General features: G+C 34.8%; 4 protein-coding genes and 1 non-coding gene across 14 annotated transcripts; 2 read left to right on the top strand and 3 right to left on the bottom strand.

Annotated features, from left to right (window-relative positions):
* Window positions 1-1,021: 1,021 nt before the first annotated feature.
* TRNAI-AAU (transfer RNA isoleucine (anticodon AAU)) lies at window positions 1,022-1,095 on the bottom strand. The gene has a single exon. It is a non-coding gene; the product is annotated as a tRNA-Ile (tRNA).
* Window positions 1,096-2,354: 1,259 nt separating this feature from the next.
* Window positions 2,355-7,114, top strand: LOC100882384 (short-chain dehydrogenase/reductase family 16C member 6). 5 transcript variants are annotated; one of them, XM_012295846.2, is made up of 8 exons: window positions 2,355-2,456; window positions 4,957-5,116; window positions 5,324-5,478; window positions 5,559-5,736; window positions 5,813-5,942; window positions 6,036-6,159; window positions 6,355-6,480; window positions 6,580-7,114. In XM_012295846.2, exons 1-8 carry the CDS (start codon window positions 2,437-2,439, stop codon window positions 6,647-6,649), a joined length of 963 nt encoding a protein of 320 aa, XP_012151236.1. In that variant the 5' UTR covers window positions 2,355-2,436; the 3' UTR covers window positions 6,650-7,114. The 5 variants fall into 5 exon arrangements, 4 of the variants coding, with proteins under 4 accessions (XP_012151236.1, XP_003707776.1, XP_012151238.1 ...); XM_003707728.3 differs by lacking the exon at window positions 2,355-2,456 and adding an exon at window positions 2,485-3,480; XM_012295848.2 differs by lacking the exon at window positions 2,355-2,456 and adding an exon at window positions 3,517-3,536.
* Window positions 7,115-9,318, bottom strand: LOC100882273 (ketohexokinase). Of its 2 annotated transcripts, none has more exons than XM_012295850.2 (4): window positions 8,785-9,318; window positions 7,871-8,467; window positions 7,637-7,791; window positions 7,115-7,507 (listed from the first exon to the last, which is right to left on the bottom strand). In XM_012295850.2, exons 1-4 carry the CDS (start codon window positions 8,925-8,927, stop codon window positions 7,395-7,397), a joined length of 1,008 nt encoding a protein of 335 aa, XP_012151240.1. In that variant the 5' UTR covers window positions 8,928-9,318; the 3' UTR covers window positions 7,115-7,394. The 2 variants fall into 2 exon arrangements, with proteins under 2 accessions (XP_012151240.1, XP_003707775.2); XM_003707727.3 differs by having other exon boundaries at window positions 7,115-7,355; window positions 7,590-7,791; window positions 8,785-9,317.
* A 240-nt stretch (window positions 9,319-9,558) lies between these two features.
* Window positions 9,559-18,365, top strand: Sym (symplekin scaffold protein). 2 transcript variants are annotated; one of them, XM_012295838.2, is made up of 18 exons: window positions 9,559-9,924; window positions 10,094-10,290; window positions 10,379-10,612; window positions 10,686-10,972; window positions 11,042-11,271; window positions 11,348-11,533; window positions 11,613-12,055; window positions 12,136-12,408; window positions 12,486-12,669; window positions 12,734-12,975; window positions 13,040-13,218; window positions 13,296-13,592; window positions 13,676-14,040; window positions 14,154-14,231; window positions 14,315-15,944; window positions 16,018-16,115; window positions 18,082-18,168; window positions 18,264-18,365. In XM_012295838.2, exons 1-15 carry the CDS (start codon window positions 9,871-9,873, stop codon window positions 14,348-14,350), a joined length of 3,285 nt encoding a protein of 1,094 aa, XP_012151228.1. In that variant the 5' UTR covers window positions 9,559-9,870; the 3' UTR covers window positions 14,351-15,944; window positions 16,018-16,115; window positions 18,082-18,168; window positions 18,264-18,365. The 2 variants fall into 2 exon arrangements, with proteins under 2 accessions (XP_012151228.1, XP_003707735.1); XM_003707687.3 differs by having other exon boundaries at window positions 9,560-9,924; window positions 14,337-15,944.
* LOC100877487 (17-beta-hydroxysteroid dehydrogenase 13) lies at window positions 10,292-17,913 on the bottom strand. Of its 4 annotated transcripts, XM_003707686.3 has the most exons (8): window positions 17,135-17,303; window positions 17,006-17,021; window positions 16,656-16,832; window positions 16,410-16,586; window positions 16,177-16,326; window positions 15,849-16,105; window positions 15,658-15,783; window positions 15,275-15,575 (listed from the first exon to the last, which is right to left on the bottom strand). In XM_003707686.3, the coding sequence occupies exons 2-8, from the start codon at window positions 17,006-17,008 to the stop codon at window positions 15,509-15,511; spliced, it is 957 nt and encodes a 318-aa protein (XP_003707734.1). In that variant the 5' UTR covers window positions 17,009-17,021; window positions 17,135-17,303; the 3' UTR covers window positions 15,275-15,508. The 4 variants fall into 4 exon arrangements, with proteins under 4 accessions (XP_076392947.1, XP_003707734.1, XP_012151230.1 ...); XM_076536832.1 differs by lacking the exon at window positions 15,275-15,575 and adding an exon at window positions 10,292-10,533 and having other exon boundaries at window positions 17,006-17,303; XM_012295840.2 differs by lacking the exons at window positions 17,006-17,021; window positions 17,135-17,303 and adding an exon at window positions 17,310-17,913.
* Window positions 18,366-19,259: the final 894 nt, after the last annotated feature.

Genomic DNA, 19,259 nt, shown 5'->3' with positions numbered 1-19,259 from the left:
TCAGAAAAATGACTACCTATCAAAATCTATCGAATACAAGTACGATATGCGTGTTTAAATGTTCACTTCGACAGTTAAAAATATATACCTGGCTGCTCTACTTGATCGATGGCTGGTTCGTTTGATACCTAAGTTGGTTACCTTCGTACTCCATCTATCGTTTTTACCTGTTAAAGAATCGTGCTAAAGAATCGTGCCCCTCCATTTTTATATTTTTATATTTTTATATTTTTATATTTTTATATTTTTATATTTTTATAATTTAGGCTAATCCGAATTAGGCAAATTATGTAGTGTCTGTTCTAGCTTGTTTTTCACGATATCAGGCTAGATAAAATCATTTACGGAATGACGATAAAAACCACGTTGTATAGCTCGTGTACGAAGAACGATTTTGTTTGATTCGGTATGAAGCGATAACGATCTGTATACCTCTGGATCGGCGATTTCAAATAACGACGTAGAGCGATAAATTTGAAACGACTCGTGTTCTTAAAAAACGCAATAGTTACAAGTAGTAGTACATTTCTTAGCTTATGATAATAAAAAGGCGTTATTTCGTAAGTTATCGGTAATTATGTTTCTCACCTCAAGATCTTCGATGCGTACGTAATTGCAACATTCTGCGCATGCTTAGGCGCCATACGCATGAGCAGAAGCGGTAATCAGGAGAGTTTCAAATTTTAAAATTAACCAGCAATCGCGCCTAAGTTAATTTAGAATAATTTTAAGTTATTTTAGAATAATTTTAATAGAAATCAATGGACAGTGCTTCGATAAATTTCAACGAATTTAAATATAAATTATATCCGCAGCAGATAATTTTCGTGATATTTAGTTTCGTTTTTTACCGCGTTAGCGTTGCAATCTTGTTCCCTCTTAAATCGATAACGTAGCGTGTGTTAAATAATAGTTTCGAAATTTATTCGCTTCTAGAAAAAACATTTGAAACTTGCTTAAAGAAAAGATACGACAGAATGACAATTTATTAATTAATTGTGTGCAGCTGAAAAAAAAAAGTTGGCCCATGGGGGGATCGAACCCACGACCTTCGCGTTATTAGCACGACGCTCTAACCAACTGAGCTAATGGGCCTGACATACAAGTTGCAATGTTTGTTTTCATGTCGGATTTTATGGATGCAATTGGTGGTAATCAAAATGAAATATTTTTATCTATGACAACGTTCGCATAACTCGAAATCAATGGAGTTAAATTTAATCGTTAATTTATGTATACGACATTTGGACATGCAAACTTGTTCAAGGAATTTGTCCATTCTACTTGAACGGTCTGGTTTATGAAACGTTCATTATTACACTTGATAAACCTCTCCTCGCGAAGGGAGGTTCATGAACTCTATATCGATTTCACTATTCCTAGACAGAACGAAGAACGCTCGATATACTATCGTTTTCTACATACGTTAACTGATCTAACAATAACCTTCGCGTCATGGATGAAACTCTATGTCGAATAAAAGAAGAAAAGCATATCTTGAAATCTAGCGGTCAAGTCTGAATTTCATTCTAGAGGAAAAACTTACAACTATGCGTTATGTAGATGCGTAGAACGTACTTTATATATAGGTAAAATATCTCGTTTATTCCGTGACGCGTTACCACGCTGACGATCAGCACAAGAATGCCTCTTCGGCAAAACATTGGCCGTGAGGACACCAACGTCACCATGGCCCTTGACGACCATTCATTATTCTTTAGCCTCGTAAAAGTTTCCCTTGCGACCAGGAAAGCGCCCCGACAAAGCGCACATGGCTTGCTCTCGCCGTTCGCATCTATAAAAGCTCGAAATTTCTATCATTTGACAATGCCTTTATCGAAGCTCGTCGTGCAGATTATACATATACCCGACGTGTTGGAAATTGTATAGACCATTTGAACTATTGAAATAACGAAGCAATAATGAACGATACATAATAAACCGACTCAATTTGCATAACGACGTATTAAAGTAGCAGTGTTTCTTTTTGTATTTAAACTGCTATTTTTCCTCGTTCTCGGTGATTTTCCATTAAAATACGTCGCGAATCAGAGTGTAACAGAAAGAGAAATCGAAAAGTAAATATTCATCGAAGGATCGAACAGATACGTAACTTATCCCGTGGGAAATCGATGAATTGGTGCGTTCACCCACAGTCTATAGACAACGGATTCGACTTTCAACTCGAACAATTACACACAGTTCAGAAAATCTGTTTGTTTTTTAAAATGCTCGTTTCAACGCGATATGCAAATGACTCGATCTTTTATTTATACTTGTTGCAGTCAAACAAGATATCCAATGTTCTTGTTATCTGTGCTTTATCTATTAATTCGAACGCATTTTTATCTGAAACATGCGATATCGCGAGTTGCCCTGTCCCCGCCCGATTTACAATGATTTTGCCTCGTTCTCGCTGAATCAGTTCGCAGCGAAATGGATCAACAAACGACACGGTGCGTTTATTCGGCAGTTTACTCTTAATCGAACGTTTACGAATCACGAGGGTTCGATCATTTAAGATTCTAACAGTATCGAAACCTAGCATTATTAGTATTATCATTTTATAAACTCGATCGCTAATTCCGGCTAATCACCGTGTTATTATTTCGATAATACAGCAGTGGTTATCATTCTGTCATTTTTTTGGTGGCGGGCGCCTTCGTGAGACGAAGAGTTTTCATTCTTGTTCCAGATAAATTCAGAAGGTTTTCTTGCTTTGCCAGATAAATACTCCGTAGTTTTCCACTTAAAAAAGCATCGCAAGTGCTCTGTGTAAACGTATCTAATTTACCTTTATCTCGGCCTATTAACCGCTTCTCTCGTCGTATTTATCGAATGTCGCGGCGAGCAACAGCCGGAAGCAAACTAAGCGAGCGTTAATATTAATTACGTACGAAAAATAAGTACACAACGCTATAATATAACTGGTTTCCTCGAGAAACAGCCAACTGATCATACGGCGTATACATGTAAACCGAAACGGGGGGAAAACGACTCTCGCATCTTTATTCGTATATTATTCGTATACTAGTCAAAAGTAAAGCACCGGTCAATGGTAGGCTGAAAGACCGATGCATCGCGGAACGAAAGTGATTGCGTAAACTACATATGAAAACCGGTATATCCGTGGATCGGTGCAACGAGAAAAGGAAGAAATGTTCACAGTTCGGTAGGAGACATACTGTGTGCGTGACGGCGAAAGTGACGCACGTGTGTTTCTCGTTCTATACATATTTCAACGGTTTTCATCCTCTTTTCTTCTTCGGTCCCCTGATTGTGATTGTGTCGCGTTGGAGGAATTTATCGGGCAGAGGTCATCGAGACGGGTAAAACGAAATCGGGGAAACGCGTTATCGATGACCCGTTGCTTTTCTTAACATTCGTTTGACACAACTGTGAACGAGAAAACTCGACGAGTAGCTGCCGTACAAGGAAACAAGGTCCAATTGATCGACCGCAGTCGAAGGAGATGCGCAGGTATTTTACCACTCTCCAGTACTGTAAAAAATCTTTCGAACAGAAAAGAAGCAAAAGTAAGTTAAAAGATCGTTTGCGAGAAAATAAATAGGAACGCGTTCCCGAGATATAATCGACTGAAATTCCGGGCCGCCCTCGAACATCGAGCAAAAGCATCAAACGATAAATAGCGTAACTATATCGTGCGCACTGTTCAATAATAATTTTTCAGCGAAATTATTATACGCTTCCGGAAGTGCATATCTAGCCATGTTACCACCTGCTATTCCGTCCGGCATTCGTGATCATTCTATAGCTGAACCCTCGTTCGATGACGATGCCAAGAATCTCCTCGATGCCAGTCAAAAAGGAACATTTATAGTCGGACGGTTTAGTTGCGATCTGAACACCGACGACTGCGGTTCGTCGCTTCGCGTCCTTTTCTTTATTTTTCAAAGGAAACCTTGTGCGTCTCTTCTTTTCTTGTAAAATTCTTGTTTTCGTTCAGACAGATTCTTCGTTTGCTTCTTTTGAAGAACGACCAGACCGATTTGGTACCGATAAGGAAACTCGTGTGTTCCTTTATTTTGCTCTTTGTACTTGTATACGAAGGAATTTTGTTTTCATCGGTGTAACACGTTTACCGCCGCGATAAAAATAACAATTTCCTCGAGCACATAAAGTAAAGGTATAAAAAATTTCCTTCCCACGAATTGTTTACGCGATTTTGCCGATTATTCATTTTGAGAGCTATCTATTAATTGAATGCGATATCAGTAAGATTCGATTATCGCCGTGACAGTGGATGCGCGTTCGAAATGATTGTCTTCTAACACTGCTGTTTCGAACAATTTGCGCGCGTAACTATCATTTCCCTCAAAGCCGACTTACGCGGTAGCAAAATTATAAAGTGATTTTCTCGATCGATCTATTTGTAAGTTTCAACGAACAGAGTTATGCCAGTTGTTACCGCTGATTTAGCGCTTTTCTTTATCTCCGTGTTGCTTCGTATAAATATCCTTTTAGATTGTATTCTACGTCGTAATCGTTTAAATGTTTATTAAAATATTGCTGAAATCGTACGAGCGTGCGTTGTCTCTATCAAACGTGTGAACGTTTGACGCGAGCGTAACGAAAAGCACAGGAATGAAAATATTTTTTTTAACACCTATCGTCAAGGTTGAAAGCGTTCTTAAAAAATTCCGAACATCAGAAACTTTCGTCGCGATCGAATAGAAACGGAGATGAATAGAATGATCGCGATTGTCGTTTGTCCCAAATCAAAGGCTTAAAATTTCGCAAACGGTGAAATTGAAAGGCTTAGCGTTCAACTGGTCGGAGGATTTTACATAACCACCTTTCCTCGCGAACGATTTAGCGTAAAAATTTTCGAACGTACACGAAAACATTCGAACGACGATTATCGCTATTTATTAACAGAGTTTAAATAGAAAAATGTAATACGAATGAAATTGAACGATGGACGTGCCGTTGCAGAGTAACGTTCAAAGAAATTATGGCGAAGGCGTACGGAGGTGTGTTGATCGTGGCGGATGTGCTGCTCCTTCTTCTGAAGATTCTCTGTTACATCGTCGAAGGCGTATACAGATTGTTCGTACCTGTAGAGGAGAAAAGCGTCGCTGGAGAAATTGTTCTGGTACGTTAATGACTCGATCGATTCGCGTATAAAAAGGAAAGCAAACCCCACAGGCGAAACAAAATACTTATATAACTTATGTCGTACGCAATTAATTACTTCTGTTGTTAAGCCTCGATGCGACTGGCACTTGCGTCGGCTGGATTTTTATTCATACACACGGTACATCTTTATACGATAATATAATCGCTGTATCTCGTTGCACAGGTTACAGGCGCAGGCCACGGAATCGGCAGAGAAGTAGCGTTAAAATATGCCTCTCTGGGCGCTACGGTTGTCTGTTGGGACTTGAACCAACAAGGAAACGATGAAACCATCAATGAAATTAAGAAACTCGGCGCGTCGAAAGCTTACGGTTACAAGTACATAGAGCATCCGACAATCTCTCCGCGTTACTCGATACATATTTTCGGGAACGAAACAATTAAAATCAATTTTACAGATGCGACGTATCGAACAGAGAAGAGGTGTTTCAGGTAGCCGAGGTAATGAGAAAGGAAGTCGGGAACGTGACGATTCTGATTAACAATGCTGGCATTATGCCCACCCGTAATTTGCTGGATCACACACCTGAAGAAATTAAACGGATATTTGATATCAATGTGATGGCACACTTTTGGGTAATTTATTTTGAAGAAAACCGATAGTTTATCGTTAACGATAAACCTCACCGATTCATTCACTTACCGTTTATAGACCTTGCAAGCTTTCTTACCCAGCATGATTCAAAAGAATCATGGTCATGTCGTTGCTCTTTCCTCGGTTGCTGGATTTTTTGGTCTACCTAATCTCGTTCCTTACTGCGCCTCGAAATTTGCTGTCAGAGGTAAATATAATAGATCACTATTATCAATGTGGAATCAATAGTGGAATCAATAGTGGAATCTGGCTCCATTCTGGCTAATTCTTTGTATTCCAGGATTGATGGAAGCCCTGCACGAAGAGCTCAGAGTATCCAACAAGGACAAGGCTTCGAATATTAATTTCACCACGATTTGTCCGTACATGGTGAACACGGGTCTCTGCAAGAAACCGAAGATCAGGTAAAATTGCTTAAAAAATACAAACAGTAAAAAGAAAGTATAACAAGTTTAACGAACGATCTGTACAATGTTATTTGCATGCAGACTCGATTACTGGACTAAAGGTGAAAATATATTGCACGGAGAAGGGCCACGTAATAATTGACAGAATAGAACGACATGATAGAACTAATAAAATGCTATTTCTTTCGTTAGATTTACAAGCTTCATGGCGATCATTTCACCGAAAGATGCAGCTGCTGAAATAGTTAAAGCACAGAGGCGAAACTACGTGGAACTCTCTATTCCCTCGTTCTGGGCCTATATAAATGCTTTTTACAGGTATGTAATACTTGTTACATCAACTTTGTTTGCATCAACCACATCTATACCTTTTTTTTTTATTATCGTTCGATAATACATTTATTCTTTACACTTCAGATGTGCTCCAGAGACGTGCTTACGCAGTACGATAGACTTCCTAGACGCCGGTGTTGAAGCAGATAGTTAGCGAACATTTAATGTTCCTATGTAAGTGCCGTGCAAGGAAGTGTTATATAACTGTATAAGCACTCTATAACGAAATGTTAAACAAGAATATATTCGCTTACAATTACGAATGATCTTCGTAAACTATCTATAAGAAATAATTTCTGATTTATCACGTGTCGCTTGTCCGTGGTATTTACTTTGTATTACCACTACTTTTTATAAATCCTATTTAAATTTTTACTTTTACGTTTTATAAATTTGTAGATAGTTTTACGGTATGTGAAGAAGATAGAACGTTTAACACGATTATCTGGTTTTTATCGTCGTTACCATATCTACACCCGTCTTACGATATATCGTAAGAGAAAAAAATTCTATGTATAATGATTTAAATGTAATCGAGAAAATATCTCGTCATGTTTATATGTAACGATTCGTATTGCGTCTTCATCTTCTAACGTAATAATAAATAAATATACAAATATTTCTACGTATTCTTATTCTCGTCACGGTCGAATTTTATTCCATTCAGTAAGCATACAACAACATTCGCCTATGAAAATAAGACTAATCATTGTTATAATCATTGTTATCCGATTAAAAACAATTTCTAGCGAACGATTAAAAGCAATCCACGATAACATCCTTCGAACTATCGCGAATTCAATTTTTTAAAACATCTTGCAAAATTCCTATAATAATGTCCCTGATCATTGTCCGAATTTCTGAAATATTTATTAGCCTAATTTAATGTTATATTTTAGTTATATCTTTAATCTATCTTTAAAAATTTCATTCAATTTATCGTAACCTTTCATACCAACTTTAGCACCGGCTACTTGACAACCGAACGTTACGGCTGTTTGCAATACATTTTGGCTAATAAATTCCGTATGACTACATTCTAAACTTTCGATATTATAATTTTTTGCTACATTTTTTTTAAAAGTACTATTTACTTCGTCTAATTCCGACGTTTTGCTTTTGATAAATTCTAATTTCGCATTATTTAAGAAATGCAACACGGCCGCATTGAAAGTATCGCCAGCACCCAAAGTATCCACGACTTTCGCTGGTGGAAATGCAGGAGATTGTACTATGATGTTGTCCGGAGTTCTTGCCATGGCGCCTCGATCGGCCCAAGCGCAAATAAGAGTTGCCCTAGAAACGGAACGCGATAAATAATAGAAACATTTTATATACCACAATTTAACAGCTTCTTAATAGTATAAATTCGTACCCAGATTTGGCATCTTCGCTTATGTTCTTCAATGTTTCGCTCATATTATCGTATCCTCTACTCTGAGCGAATTCCTTGGATATAAATGCTACGTCGACGTAAGGTAATAAATCCAGTAGTTCCTGCTTTGGATTTTCTAACTCTACGCTAACCGTGATCGGTGTCTGACTTATGTCTGCTTCTTTATTGTTAGAGTCTTGACTATAGTTTAACATATTATTATAGTTTTCCACGCATTGCATCATAGATAAAACCTCGTTTAAATTTCTGCCCTCAAAGTGAATCCAGCTATAATCTTCTAAATGTAACTGTTCAAAATGTTTCAGCGTTAATTCTGGAAGATTTGGATTATAATGAAGAATTGTACGAGAACCAGAAGTTAAACTTAAAATGACGGTAGATGTTGGACATCCGATATCTTCTATCATAGGACAATGAGAGAAATCGATATTGTGTTTCCTCATGTCATTTTGCAAAAAACTTAAATGTTCTTCTGCGCTTAGAGTACCAAAAAATTCACAAGGGCTTCCCAGTTGAGAAAGTACGGTGCAAGTGTTTGACGCGTTGCCTCCTCTTTGCCATCTATATTCCAAAGATCTACACATCAAATAACGAGATCAAGTTATATTAAGACCAAATGAAAGTCTGTAATTTTCTAAATTACTTGTCAAATATATTTTTCTTGAAACAGACGTCTCATCGATCGTTAATAAAATACAGACATTTTTTACGGTTACGATCAAAGATCATTCTATTAAATCGTTGAGTTTGATGGAATAAGTAATTTAATTAATAACTGATCGATGTTTAATATAGTTTCGTTATAATGTCAACAATGTCAATATCAGCTGATCGATGTAAACAATAAAATACGAATCACTGTGACATCGCGCAATCGCGCGTATAGATCTCACCTTTCATCAGAATCTTCCACGGGATATTGCTTGCAGGTTTGTACGATATCCATACAGGTTAATCCGACACAGAGGATTTTTGGCTGGTCCGGCACCATTGTCGAACACGTACCGACAATTCTTTCATAAAAACTTGAAATCATAGCACTTACTGTTCAGAAAGCACGAATCACATTACGTATCACTTCGACAGACGACAGAAGTTTGATCGAAGAATATATGTACAAAGAAATTTTATGTTTCGATAATAAACTCTGTCTTTTCGTTTTGTTCATAAATTCTTCTCTTTATTATCTAGTAGATTATAAGGCTTACATGTCTATCAGTTCAATCTACTTGACCTTTAACGCTTCAAACATATTTATCGATAACTTTTAAACCCCCTCGATAACTTTTCAGCCAAAAATGCTGATTACATAATTTATTCATCATAGAATAACTTAAATATGATCTATATTACTGCGTTTAAACAATGTTATTTCCTAAAAATTGACAGTTTGTTATTACACAGTTTGTTTGTTAAAACATACTGAATATATGTATAGTGTACTGTATACATATACAGTACATATAAACGAAAGTCTTAAAGGAATCGCGTATACGTATTATGTAAATTTTTATCCCGATGAGTCTTTTACAGAATGTTTAATAAATTAATTTAGAAAATTTTTTAAGGAGTTAAACTAATACAAGGTACAAACGTGCTTAAAATTAATGAAAAATATATACATTAAAAATCTTTAAATTCCCGCTTTCTATCCATCAAACGAGTGCAGCGCTTACCGCGTAATAAAAAAAATGCCAAGATGGCAACGCAAGCGATTCTGTTAAATGTAGAGGCATCTTTTTACGTTTGCTAATTAATATTTTTAAACACGACACTGGGAAAATTTATCGTATGGAACAATATAGATTTCTAGCTCGATTATTAGATAAATTATTTGGTTTCTTAAATAGGTTAAATCTATGAGAAACAGAGGAGTGTATCATATAGCATATCGACGCCTCGACGCATAATTGTTGGAAAATTTTCTTTTCAGTAATTATTCTTCTCATTTGGTTTTGAATAATTTACCATTAAATACAATGGATCCTCGAATACACAGAAGATCAGAACCAGAAAAGGGACCGGGTGATTTGGTCAGTGTCATAACCTTAAAAATAGTCCATGACCAACATAATTTGATCGTTTATAGTAATTTTTTTAAAATAACAACTTGCAAAAGTTTCTTTAACTTTCTAGTTATGAAAGCACTTATTGCTAGTTGCTGAAGAATACAAAAATGACTTTATTCATTAAACCTCGCAGGTAGTCGAATGGTTGAACGAAGCCTCTTTAAGTTCAGGAGAAGATGTTAAAGTTACAAATTTATCTAAAGTCCAAGAAATATTAGTAAATAAAGAACCACAATTGCTTCCGTTATATTTGGACGAAGCATTGCAATTCTCTTTAGATAGGAATGCAGAAGTTAGGAAAACGGTAACAGGTTTTATAGAAGAAGCTGGGTAAAGATTGTTATTCGAATGTATTATGTAACAGGCTTGCAAACATTCTTTTGGTATACCGAGACAAATATTGTATATCTATTTACAGAGTAAAACAACCAGAAGTAATTCCGCGCGTTGTTCAGATACTCCTGAGATTAGTTTCCGACGAATCATCGGCTGTTGCTAAAAGAGCTCTTAGAGCTAGCGGTAGAATATTGAGAGCTGCATTAAAATGGATAGCTAGCGCTAGTGCTGTTACACCTGAAATGGAAGTGGCATGGAGTCAACTTAGTGCCCTTAAAATTCAGATTATTAATATGATTGATAGCGATAATGATGGGTAAGAAAATTATCTTATCTATTCTGTTCGTGTGCATTATATTCGAGTTAAAGAAGATTCTTTCGCTTTTCAGTATTAGAACGCAAGCTGTAAAATTTCTTGAGGGTGTTGTTTTGATACAAACGTACCCTGACCCAGATTCTCCAAAAAAACCAGACGATTTCTCTTTAGAGGATATTCCATTAACGTTAAAAATAGCTAGAAGAAGAAAATTAGAAGAAGAAGCTAACGATGTAATGGATTTATTAATTAAATTTCATGGATCTCCGCATGTTAGTAGCGTCAATTTAATGACGTGCATGGGATCTCTGGCCCTAATTGCTAAAACAAGACCTCAATTTATGCCAGGTGTAATACAAGGTATATAAAATAGTTAGAAACATGATACATTACTCTGAGAGTATATAACGAAACGATTTTAATTTGCAGCTTTACAAAGGTTGCAACATGATTTACCACCAACGTTATCCGATTCTCAGGTAACCAGTGTACAGAAACAGCTAAAATTAACTTTACTAGGATTAATGAAACATCCTGCTAGCATAGAATTTGCATCTATGATAGCTAAACAGTTAACACAATTAGGTGCAAAAGAGCAGGAAATAATTAAGGCTTATCCGAAACCTGAAGATATTAGACGTATAAAAAAGCGTCAGCAAGTAAATATTTTATAATTAACTTCTGTTAATTGTATTAATGAAATTTTCATTATTAGCAATTTGTATAATTTTTAAGGAAGCCGCGGCTGCTTCTGCCGCAAAACGTGTTAAAATTGAAGCTCCATTAATACCGGATGAATCGGAAATTGTATCCAATACAGTATCCACTCCAAAACTACCGGAATTGATCGAGCTTTCGGAAAGTTTTATCACCGAAAGACTAAGCGTGGAAATTGCTACGGATTTAGTCATGGATAGCATGGTGCCTACTTTTGTTAATAAAACTGATAAACATTAGTATCGCTCCTGACACTCTTTTATAAAGTATATTTTGTTGATAGGCTTGGGTCCCAGACACGATGACAACAATATTTCAAAGAGAATACCAACCTACTTCCACAACTGATATAAATATTCAACGTCAGACGATTGCTAAATTACTAGCGACGCAAATAAAACAAGCTAAAACGAAGAAGAAAAAAGAAGCTAAAGATGAAGATGCCGTAATGGAAGATTTGGTGAAAAATCCAACCATTAGCGTAGCTGAAGCAAAACGGGAACGAAAGCGTGAAAAAGACCGAGAAAAGGAAAAAGAAGCAAAAGCTTCTTTGGAGGCTCATGAGAAATCACTCGCGAAAACAAGAACCCGCTTAAAAGCTTTAAAATTGTCTGAAGTTACAAAACCGTTATCGAAAGAAGTGAAAGAAAAAATGTTATTAATGGCAGTCAATAGAATTCTACTTTCTGAAAAAACAGCTGTATTTGGCGGTGTAGCGGCTGTAAGGTGAACAATTGTTTCATTTTTCAATAGAATACGATGAATCAAGATTAAAGATTAAATTAAATTAAATTATACCATTTTAGATCAAAGATTTTAACTACTTTGGCTGCAACATTTAATCCGTACATTAAGGAAGCAGTATTACGTTATATTACCGATGATATGAGAAATCGTTTGGATTTAGCCTTAGGTTGGCTATACGAAGAGTACGCGTTACTACAGGGTTTCCAAAGACGAACTACATTATGCACGAAGCCTCAAGAAGCACCACACCAAGCTTATAATTTTCTGCTGTGCACTTTAGTGTCCGCGATAGACTTAGTCCAAGGCAAGGATCGCGATACGTTACTATGCAGGTAATAAATTATTTCCGAAAGCTCCCGATAATGAAATAATATCGATAATACTAATTATTACACATGTGTCAAAAAAGATTATACTTGGAAGCTCCTTTAATTACCGAAGATGCTGTTGAGGCTTTAAAAATGGTTTCTTCCGACGAAACAAGAGGATTAGCACCGTTGCAGCTGTTAAAAGACATGGTTGTTCGTAGACCGACGAAACAATTAGTTTTCTTAAACGTGTTACTATGTCATACCGGTCATGAAAACAATACGGTAAGTTTCAATAGTTTGATGCTTCAAGTATTTTAAATATTCTCTAACATTTGTTTTGGAACAGATAAGAGAAGCTGCAATAGACTTAGTTTGCCAGCTGTATAGTCGTCCTGAATTAAGTAAACTTATAGAAGAGTATGCAGTTCTTTATTTAGGTTTCTTACGACTTCATACTCCACCTGAAATCGTTTTCGGACAAGACAGAGGTAGACCGCAAGTGGAAACTCAATGGACTGAGTCTACTACAAGAGCTTGTCTTGGATTGTATCTTGCTTTATTGAGCGAGCATCAAGATTTAATTCATGAGTGGGTTCACGTTTCGATTAGTGTTTCATAAATAAGTGTTAATTACTGATATCAGCGTTTTCAGGCTGGCGAGAGTTTATACGTCAATGAGCGCGGATGTGAAACGCATGGTTCTTAGACTAGTAGAAGGACCTGTAAGATCTTTAGGAATGGGTAGTCCACAGTTATTAGCATTAGTCGAAAATTGTCCTAAAGGTGCCGAAACATTAGTTACAAGAATTATTCATATTCTTACAGAAAAATGTACGTAAACTTAAAATTCTCTATTTTACATTCATATTTTAGTATTTAATATATACGATACTGTATTTTATATTTAGCCGCACCAAGTGCCGAATTAGTAGCAAGGGTACGAGAGCTTTATCAGACTAGGGTTTCGGATGTTCGGTTTTTAATACCAGTTTTGAACGGTTTGACGAAGAAAGAAGTCATTTCTGCCCTTCCGAAACTTATCAAATTAAATCCTATTGTTGTCAAAGAGGTATTCAACAGGCTATTAGGAACTCATAATAATGACAGTGGTGTACCTCATACATCTCCTATTACACCTGCAGAATTATTAATAGCTTTACATAATATAGATCCAAGTAAAGCGGAATTAAAAACAGTTATAAAAGGTGCGATATATCATTCTTTTCGTAGGTAATGTTACGTATGTCTTTCTATATTCGATTTCTCTTTTAATGCCATCAATTTTCAGCTACGTCTCTGTGCTTCGCGGAAAAACAAGTATATACGCAAGAGACTGTAGCTGTAGTAATGCAACATCTTATGGAAATGACACCACTTCCTACTCTGTTAATGCGAACAGTGATACAAAGTTTAGCATTGTACCCAAGATTAAGTGGATTCGTTATGAATATACTGCAACGGTTAATTCTGAAACAAGTTTGGAAACAGCCAAAAGTCTGGGAGGGTTTCGTGAAGTGCTGTGAACGTACACAACCACAGAGTTTTGCTGTTATTTTGCAGCTTCCACCGGCACAATTAGCAGAAGCGCTGAAGATGGCCAGTAATCTAAGGGCACCCTTATTAGCACACGTTGAAGCTTTTGCTGAAAATCAGGTAATCTCGTTTACATATATTACACTAGAAATTGTATTTCGTATTTTTTTTTTTTTTTTTCTTTCTTTTTTCAATAAAAATTTGATTTATGTGAAAATAATGTGATTTTTCAGAAAGCACACATTCCGCAATCCATAATGGATGTTATTCAGGGTAAATCACCTTGTGACATGCATGATGAATTTGATATTGTGAGTAAAAGTAGTTGTATATAAAAAACTTGATTTTTATACTATCATAAAAACAAAATAAATATATGAACTGATCCAAACAGATCCCCCTTAAATTTCTTGCAGGCACCACCCGGTGATTATCCGATCGAACAAAAACCAGATACAATGGAAACTGATGTTTCAGAACCAGCCCCCCCTGGTTTAGATTAGCATAAACTCATTCCAGTGTTGGGATCTGAATCATCACCTACCGATTGTCCCAACTTTAATGAATTCACATTGTAAATCATGAATTGTTTTCCCTACTTACTGATAATCTGAAACGTTGGATCCACGTATTTTCTGAACAACACGAAAAATGTACATATTTTTATTTAGAATTTACTAAAGATTTAATTAATTTTATGAACATGACAAACTACTCTATAATTTAGATTTTGTAAATAGTTCGCACATACTTAGATGTACATACACACAAACATACGTGCATACATAAAAGTGGTACTGTCATAGCAATGTATATTTTTAATCACATTATAGTGATTCTTATTATCGATGCATTTTCGTATTTATAAAATGCACAATTATTTTTTCTACTTAACAAAGAATTTAATACAATTAGTAACGAATAACGTATTTATTTATTAATATTCGGCATTCTCTCTACAAAAATGTCAACAAGGCATTACGATTCGTTATAAATGTACATATATACACATACATTGTATATATATTTCGAAATTTTTTAAGATTGAACCCAAAGTATAGTTTATTGTATATGAAAAAATATATTTCATCGCATTAAATCACCATACATGTATAAGATTTATATTGCGTTTACAATTTTTGTATATGACTTATAGATATCATACGCTTAACAGTAAGTATAAAAATTTTAGTTATTACTTTATACCTAAATGTTAATTATGCCATATACTTTTCATATTAAATAGCAAATTATTTATAAGATATTCATAGCTAATTCAATGTATGTACATATACGTATGTAACAAAGTACGTACGTACCAGGTTTCATATCACATTCATGAGACAAAAAGGTATAAAAAAAAAAATTGATCTTTATTACAAATTATCTCGATGATTAAGTCATACAAAAAAAAAAGAAAAAAAAAGCGAAAAATAAAACATTCATTTCTATATAACTCGATATTCTTTTTCGCGTGAAAACCACGGACAATTTTCTCCCTCATTCTTCCACAATATATGCATATGTGTTAACGGTATAATCAAAATTAATGTCTATATTTTAATAAGAAAGAAAAAAAATGTAAATATCATCCAAAATCAACGCCCGTGTCTAACAGATCGCGTAACATAAATGATGCTTTTTTTGGAAGTATCCTAAAAATACAAAATATCAATGATATGTAAATTAATTTCGAAAATTTAGTACGTCTATTAGTAATAATAATGCAAAAATTACCTAAGAATATGTCCCAAATAGAGTAAATAACCAGGTACACTAAATTCGGCGTAATTTCGCCGAACACCGTCTAAGATTTGTTTAGCAGCTTCTGCAGCTGGCATCGTGCCGAAATAACTCGGTATTCTGAACAAAACCAGAAACAAATTTTTAGTATAGTGTAGTGTAATGTAATTCAATTTGCTGCTTACCTGAAACGAATATCTTTCGCCACTTCAGCGCCTACAATAAACGGATAAACGTGAACTAAAGTGATTATGATGTTACTATTAGAATGTCTTAGTTCAGTATGTAATGATTCAGCCAATCCTTGAACTGCAAACTGTGCAGTTGATAATGGAACTCTACTTCTTCCTGTAGCACCACCCGAGAGACCAGCTACAGACGACAAAACTACTATGTGTCCTTTGCCAGCGCGTTCCATACATGGTAAAACTGTATCCAGCAACTGAAACACAGTAATTGAAGATTATATTTTAAATACTATTTACAATGTATATATATGTGATATATATTTACCCAGAAGTGACTAATAACTGTCAAATCAATTGTATGCCTTATTTCTGGTGGATCCTGAAGTAACGCTCTAGGACTAGGTATACTGCAGCAATGGAAAAGCATCGTAATTTCACCTAACTCTGATTGAATAATATTCACTGTATGAGCTACCTATTGTATTTCATTTGCAATCAAATCAATGATACCTATTACACTGTGTATGTACATGTCAATTTTACAAATATTATGCTTACTTCGGTTTTATCCGTTATATTACAAATATATGCTTTAGCTACTCCTAAAGCTCTAGATGCTTGTTGTACGGTACCATAACAGTTTTCAACACTGATGTCTACACAAGCAACATTAACCCCTAATTGACATAAATGAATTGCTAATTCTCTCCCTACTCCACGTCCTGCACCAACCACCTAAAACAAAAGGAAAATACTTTGTAATTCTACCAAATTATCAGCTGACAAGGCTTAACATTTTACTACCATTGCAGTTTCTCTGCGAAGACTTTTCAAAGGTGGAGGCCTAATCATTCTATAAAATGCAACTAAAATAGCAAACGCTATACCAATTAGCAATGTTACAAGATCCAATATTAGAATGAAAAGAGAATACAGTTTTAATAGCATTTTCGGTGGCCTGAAGTTTCTTCTTAAGCTGTCCTGTAATAGAAATTTATGGTTTACTTTTAATCTTTTGAGCTAATTAAAGTTACTAGAAAAAAAATACATATTTTATCAATTTAAAGGTATTTTAATATCACTAATTTTATGCATTTAAATTACAAAACGTTCATCCAATGTTAAGAATAAATCCAATGTTTACTAACACTTACCATTTTTCTTTTTTTCCTTTTTTTTTTTTTTTTAATAAAGTAATCAAATATAATTATAAGTGAGATCGTGTCATAGAACAATTTTAATTAATTATACGGAGCAAATTTATTCATTTGAGAGATATGTACCTTGTATCAAGTTACGCGTGAACTTTTCTGATAACATATCCGACGTCATTATGAGGGGGAAGGTAACCGAAATTTATACCAATCGATATTTTATAAACGCATAAAAGCATACGAATGTGAGTTTTAAAATAAAACTAAAAAGAAACTGAGAATCACTGAATTTTATGATACGTACCACGTGCCCAAAAACAGTTTTGAAGAAGTTCAACCGGCGTTCGTACTATTGCCTCTCCATGCGCAAATTCTTTTCTGATAAAATTTGAATGAAATGACATTGAATTTTTATAGTCGTCCAGGAAAGAGATAAATCGAATATATATCATGAAGAAATTATAAAGTTTCAAACGTTTAACCTTGTAATTGTTTGTACGCAAATAATATACATTTATGACTGTATACGAGAAAATTGTCTTGTTAATAACTAAATTAATTTGAAAATTTGACAGAGGGCTATGAAACGTAATTATCTTTTTTTATTCCCTTTTTATATGGAACTTTGCTGTTTTTTAAAAAATTAGTGAAATGTAAAGTCATAATAAAATCGATATCAACGGTAGATAAGTCGAATTCGTATCCCTAATATATCGATTGAGTTGGAATGACGTAATCGTGAATAGATGTTCCAGTTGTAAAGATCGTAATTTAATAATAATTAATCAAAAATGTGGTATGAAGTACTTCCAACATTAGCTATATTAGGAGCTGTTTTTGCAGTGCCGCAAATAATTCCATATTATGTGGAAAAGAAGATTTATGGCAATGTAAGTAATCTCTTCGACATAACCTCTGTGGAGAAGTGTTTGCATAATAAATGTCATTTACATTTGTAACTGAATGACTGCGTTGTTTTAACGTCTGTTATTTTGCAATTGAATTGTACAGTTATGTTTGTTTTTATTTATTAATTATGAATCTTATAATAATTTTTATATGTTTTGTCATGACAGCCAATAAGAAGGGATCATAGTCTGCATTGGACTACCATAATGTCAGAAAGGGATGAAGCATTAACTGGTGATTACAGAAAACCACGGGTAACTGATTTTTGTTTATTATCGTATATAAATATCATATTTAATGTTTTAGTTGTTAATAAGTAAATACATTTAATACGGTTGATATTTTTCAGGGTTTGGAAGGAATTCCTGATAAATAAAATTTACTTCTACCTACGTTTAGTAAAATCAATATGTAAATATATATAATATTTCAAATACATTGATAAGTACTACTTTTTAGTTTGATTTCTCATAACGTTCCTTACTTTGTAGCAAATAGCCATAGATATTTGTCATTTACAGAATAGCAGACCGGAACACTTGTTACAGTAGGAGTATCAGTTTTTCATAAGTTTATTTCGCATAGAGTTTTATACATTGCTATTGTAATGAGATTGTCTTTCGAGTATTATACGAGGAGTCTCGTATATTTTCATTTGTGAAATACTGAAAACAGAACGCGGTATTGAAATGAAAAATTAATAACTGTAAAGTAATCGAGTTTCCGCGGATACACTAACCGACTACGGTTCTTGAAAGTCGGTCCATAAGAACGGAATATCTACCACTTGCAAAGAAATTTTTCTTTTCCCCGCACAAAAATATATTTCCTTTATTTTTAATTGTTCTTTGTTTTCACGTCGATACGATTCGGATTGTTAAAAAAAAATATAAGATCGGCCCCTATACGTAGATAGAGATAACGAATAATATATAGCCAGAAACATAAAGGTGTATATAGAGGTACATATATATGTATATATACACGTAATATGTATACGTATGCTTTTTTATAGTAATTGCGTGAAATGATCGTAATTTTTTGTGACTTATGTTAGGTACTGAGCGTTTGAAACATTCGTAATAAGCGTGTACGTTGACATATCGATGCAGCAGTGTCTTTAAAACAAGCCCGTAAACGTGTCGCACATTGTACATTGCGCGTGATCGAGAACGCTTTTAAGCGAAGGTCAAACAATCGTTACAGATACAGAATAACGCGGATATCGTTATAAATAATTGGTATTGCGCCGCGTAATCGATTACGAACGCGTGAGGATATCTGTGTAGAGATAGGAGTAGTTAGAGGCCAGGTACTTTAATCGAACGTATCTCGAAACGTTTTC

Source organism: Megachile rotundata, chromosome 11 (genome assembly GCF_050947335.1).
Source record: "Megachile rotundata isolate GNS110a chromosome 11, iyMegRotu1, whole genome shotgun sequence".
Taxonomy (NCBI): domain Eukaryota; kingdom Metazoa; phylum Arthropoda; class Insecta; order Hymenoptera; family Megachilidae; genus Megachile; species Megachile rotundata.
Note: the sequence above shows the minus strand (reverse complement) of the source record. Positions and strands in the feature narration are given on the sequence as shown.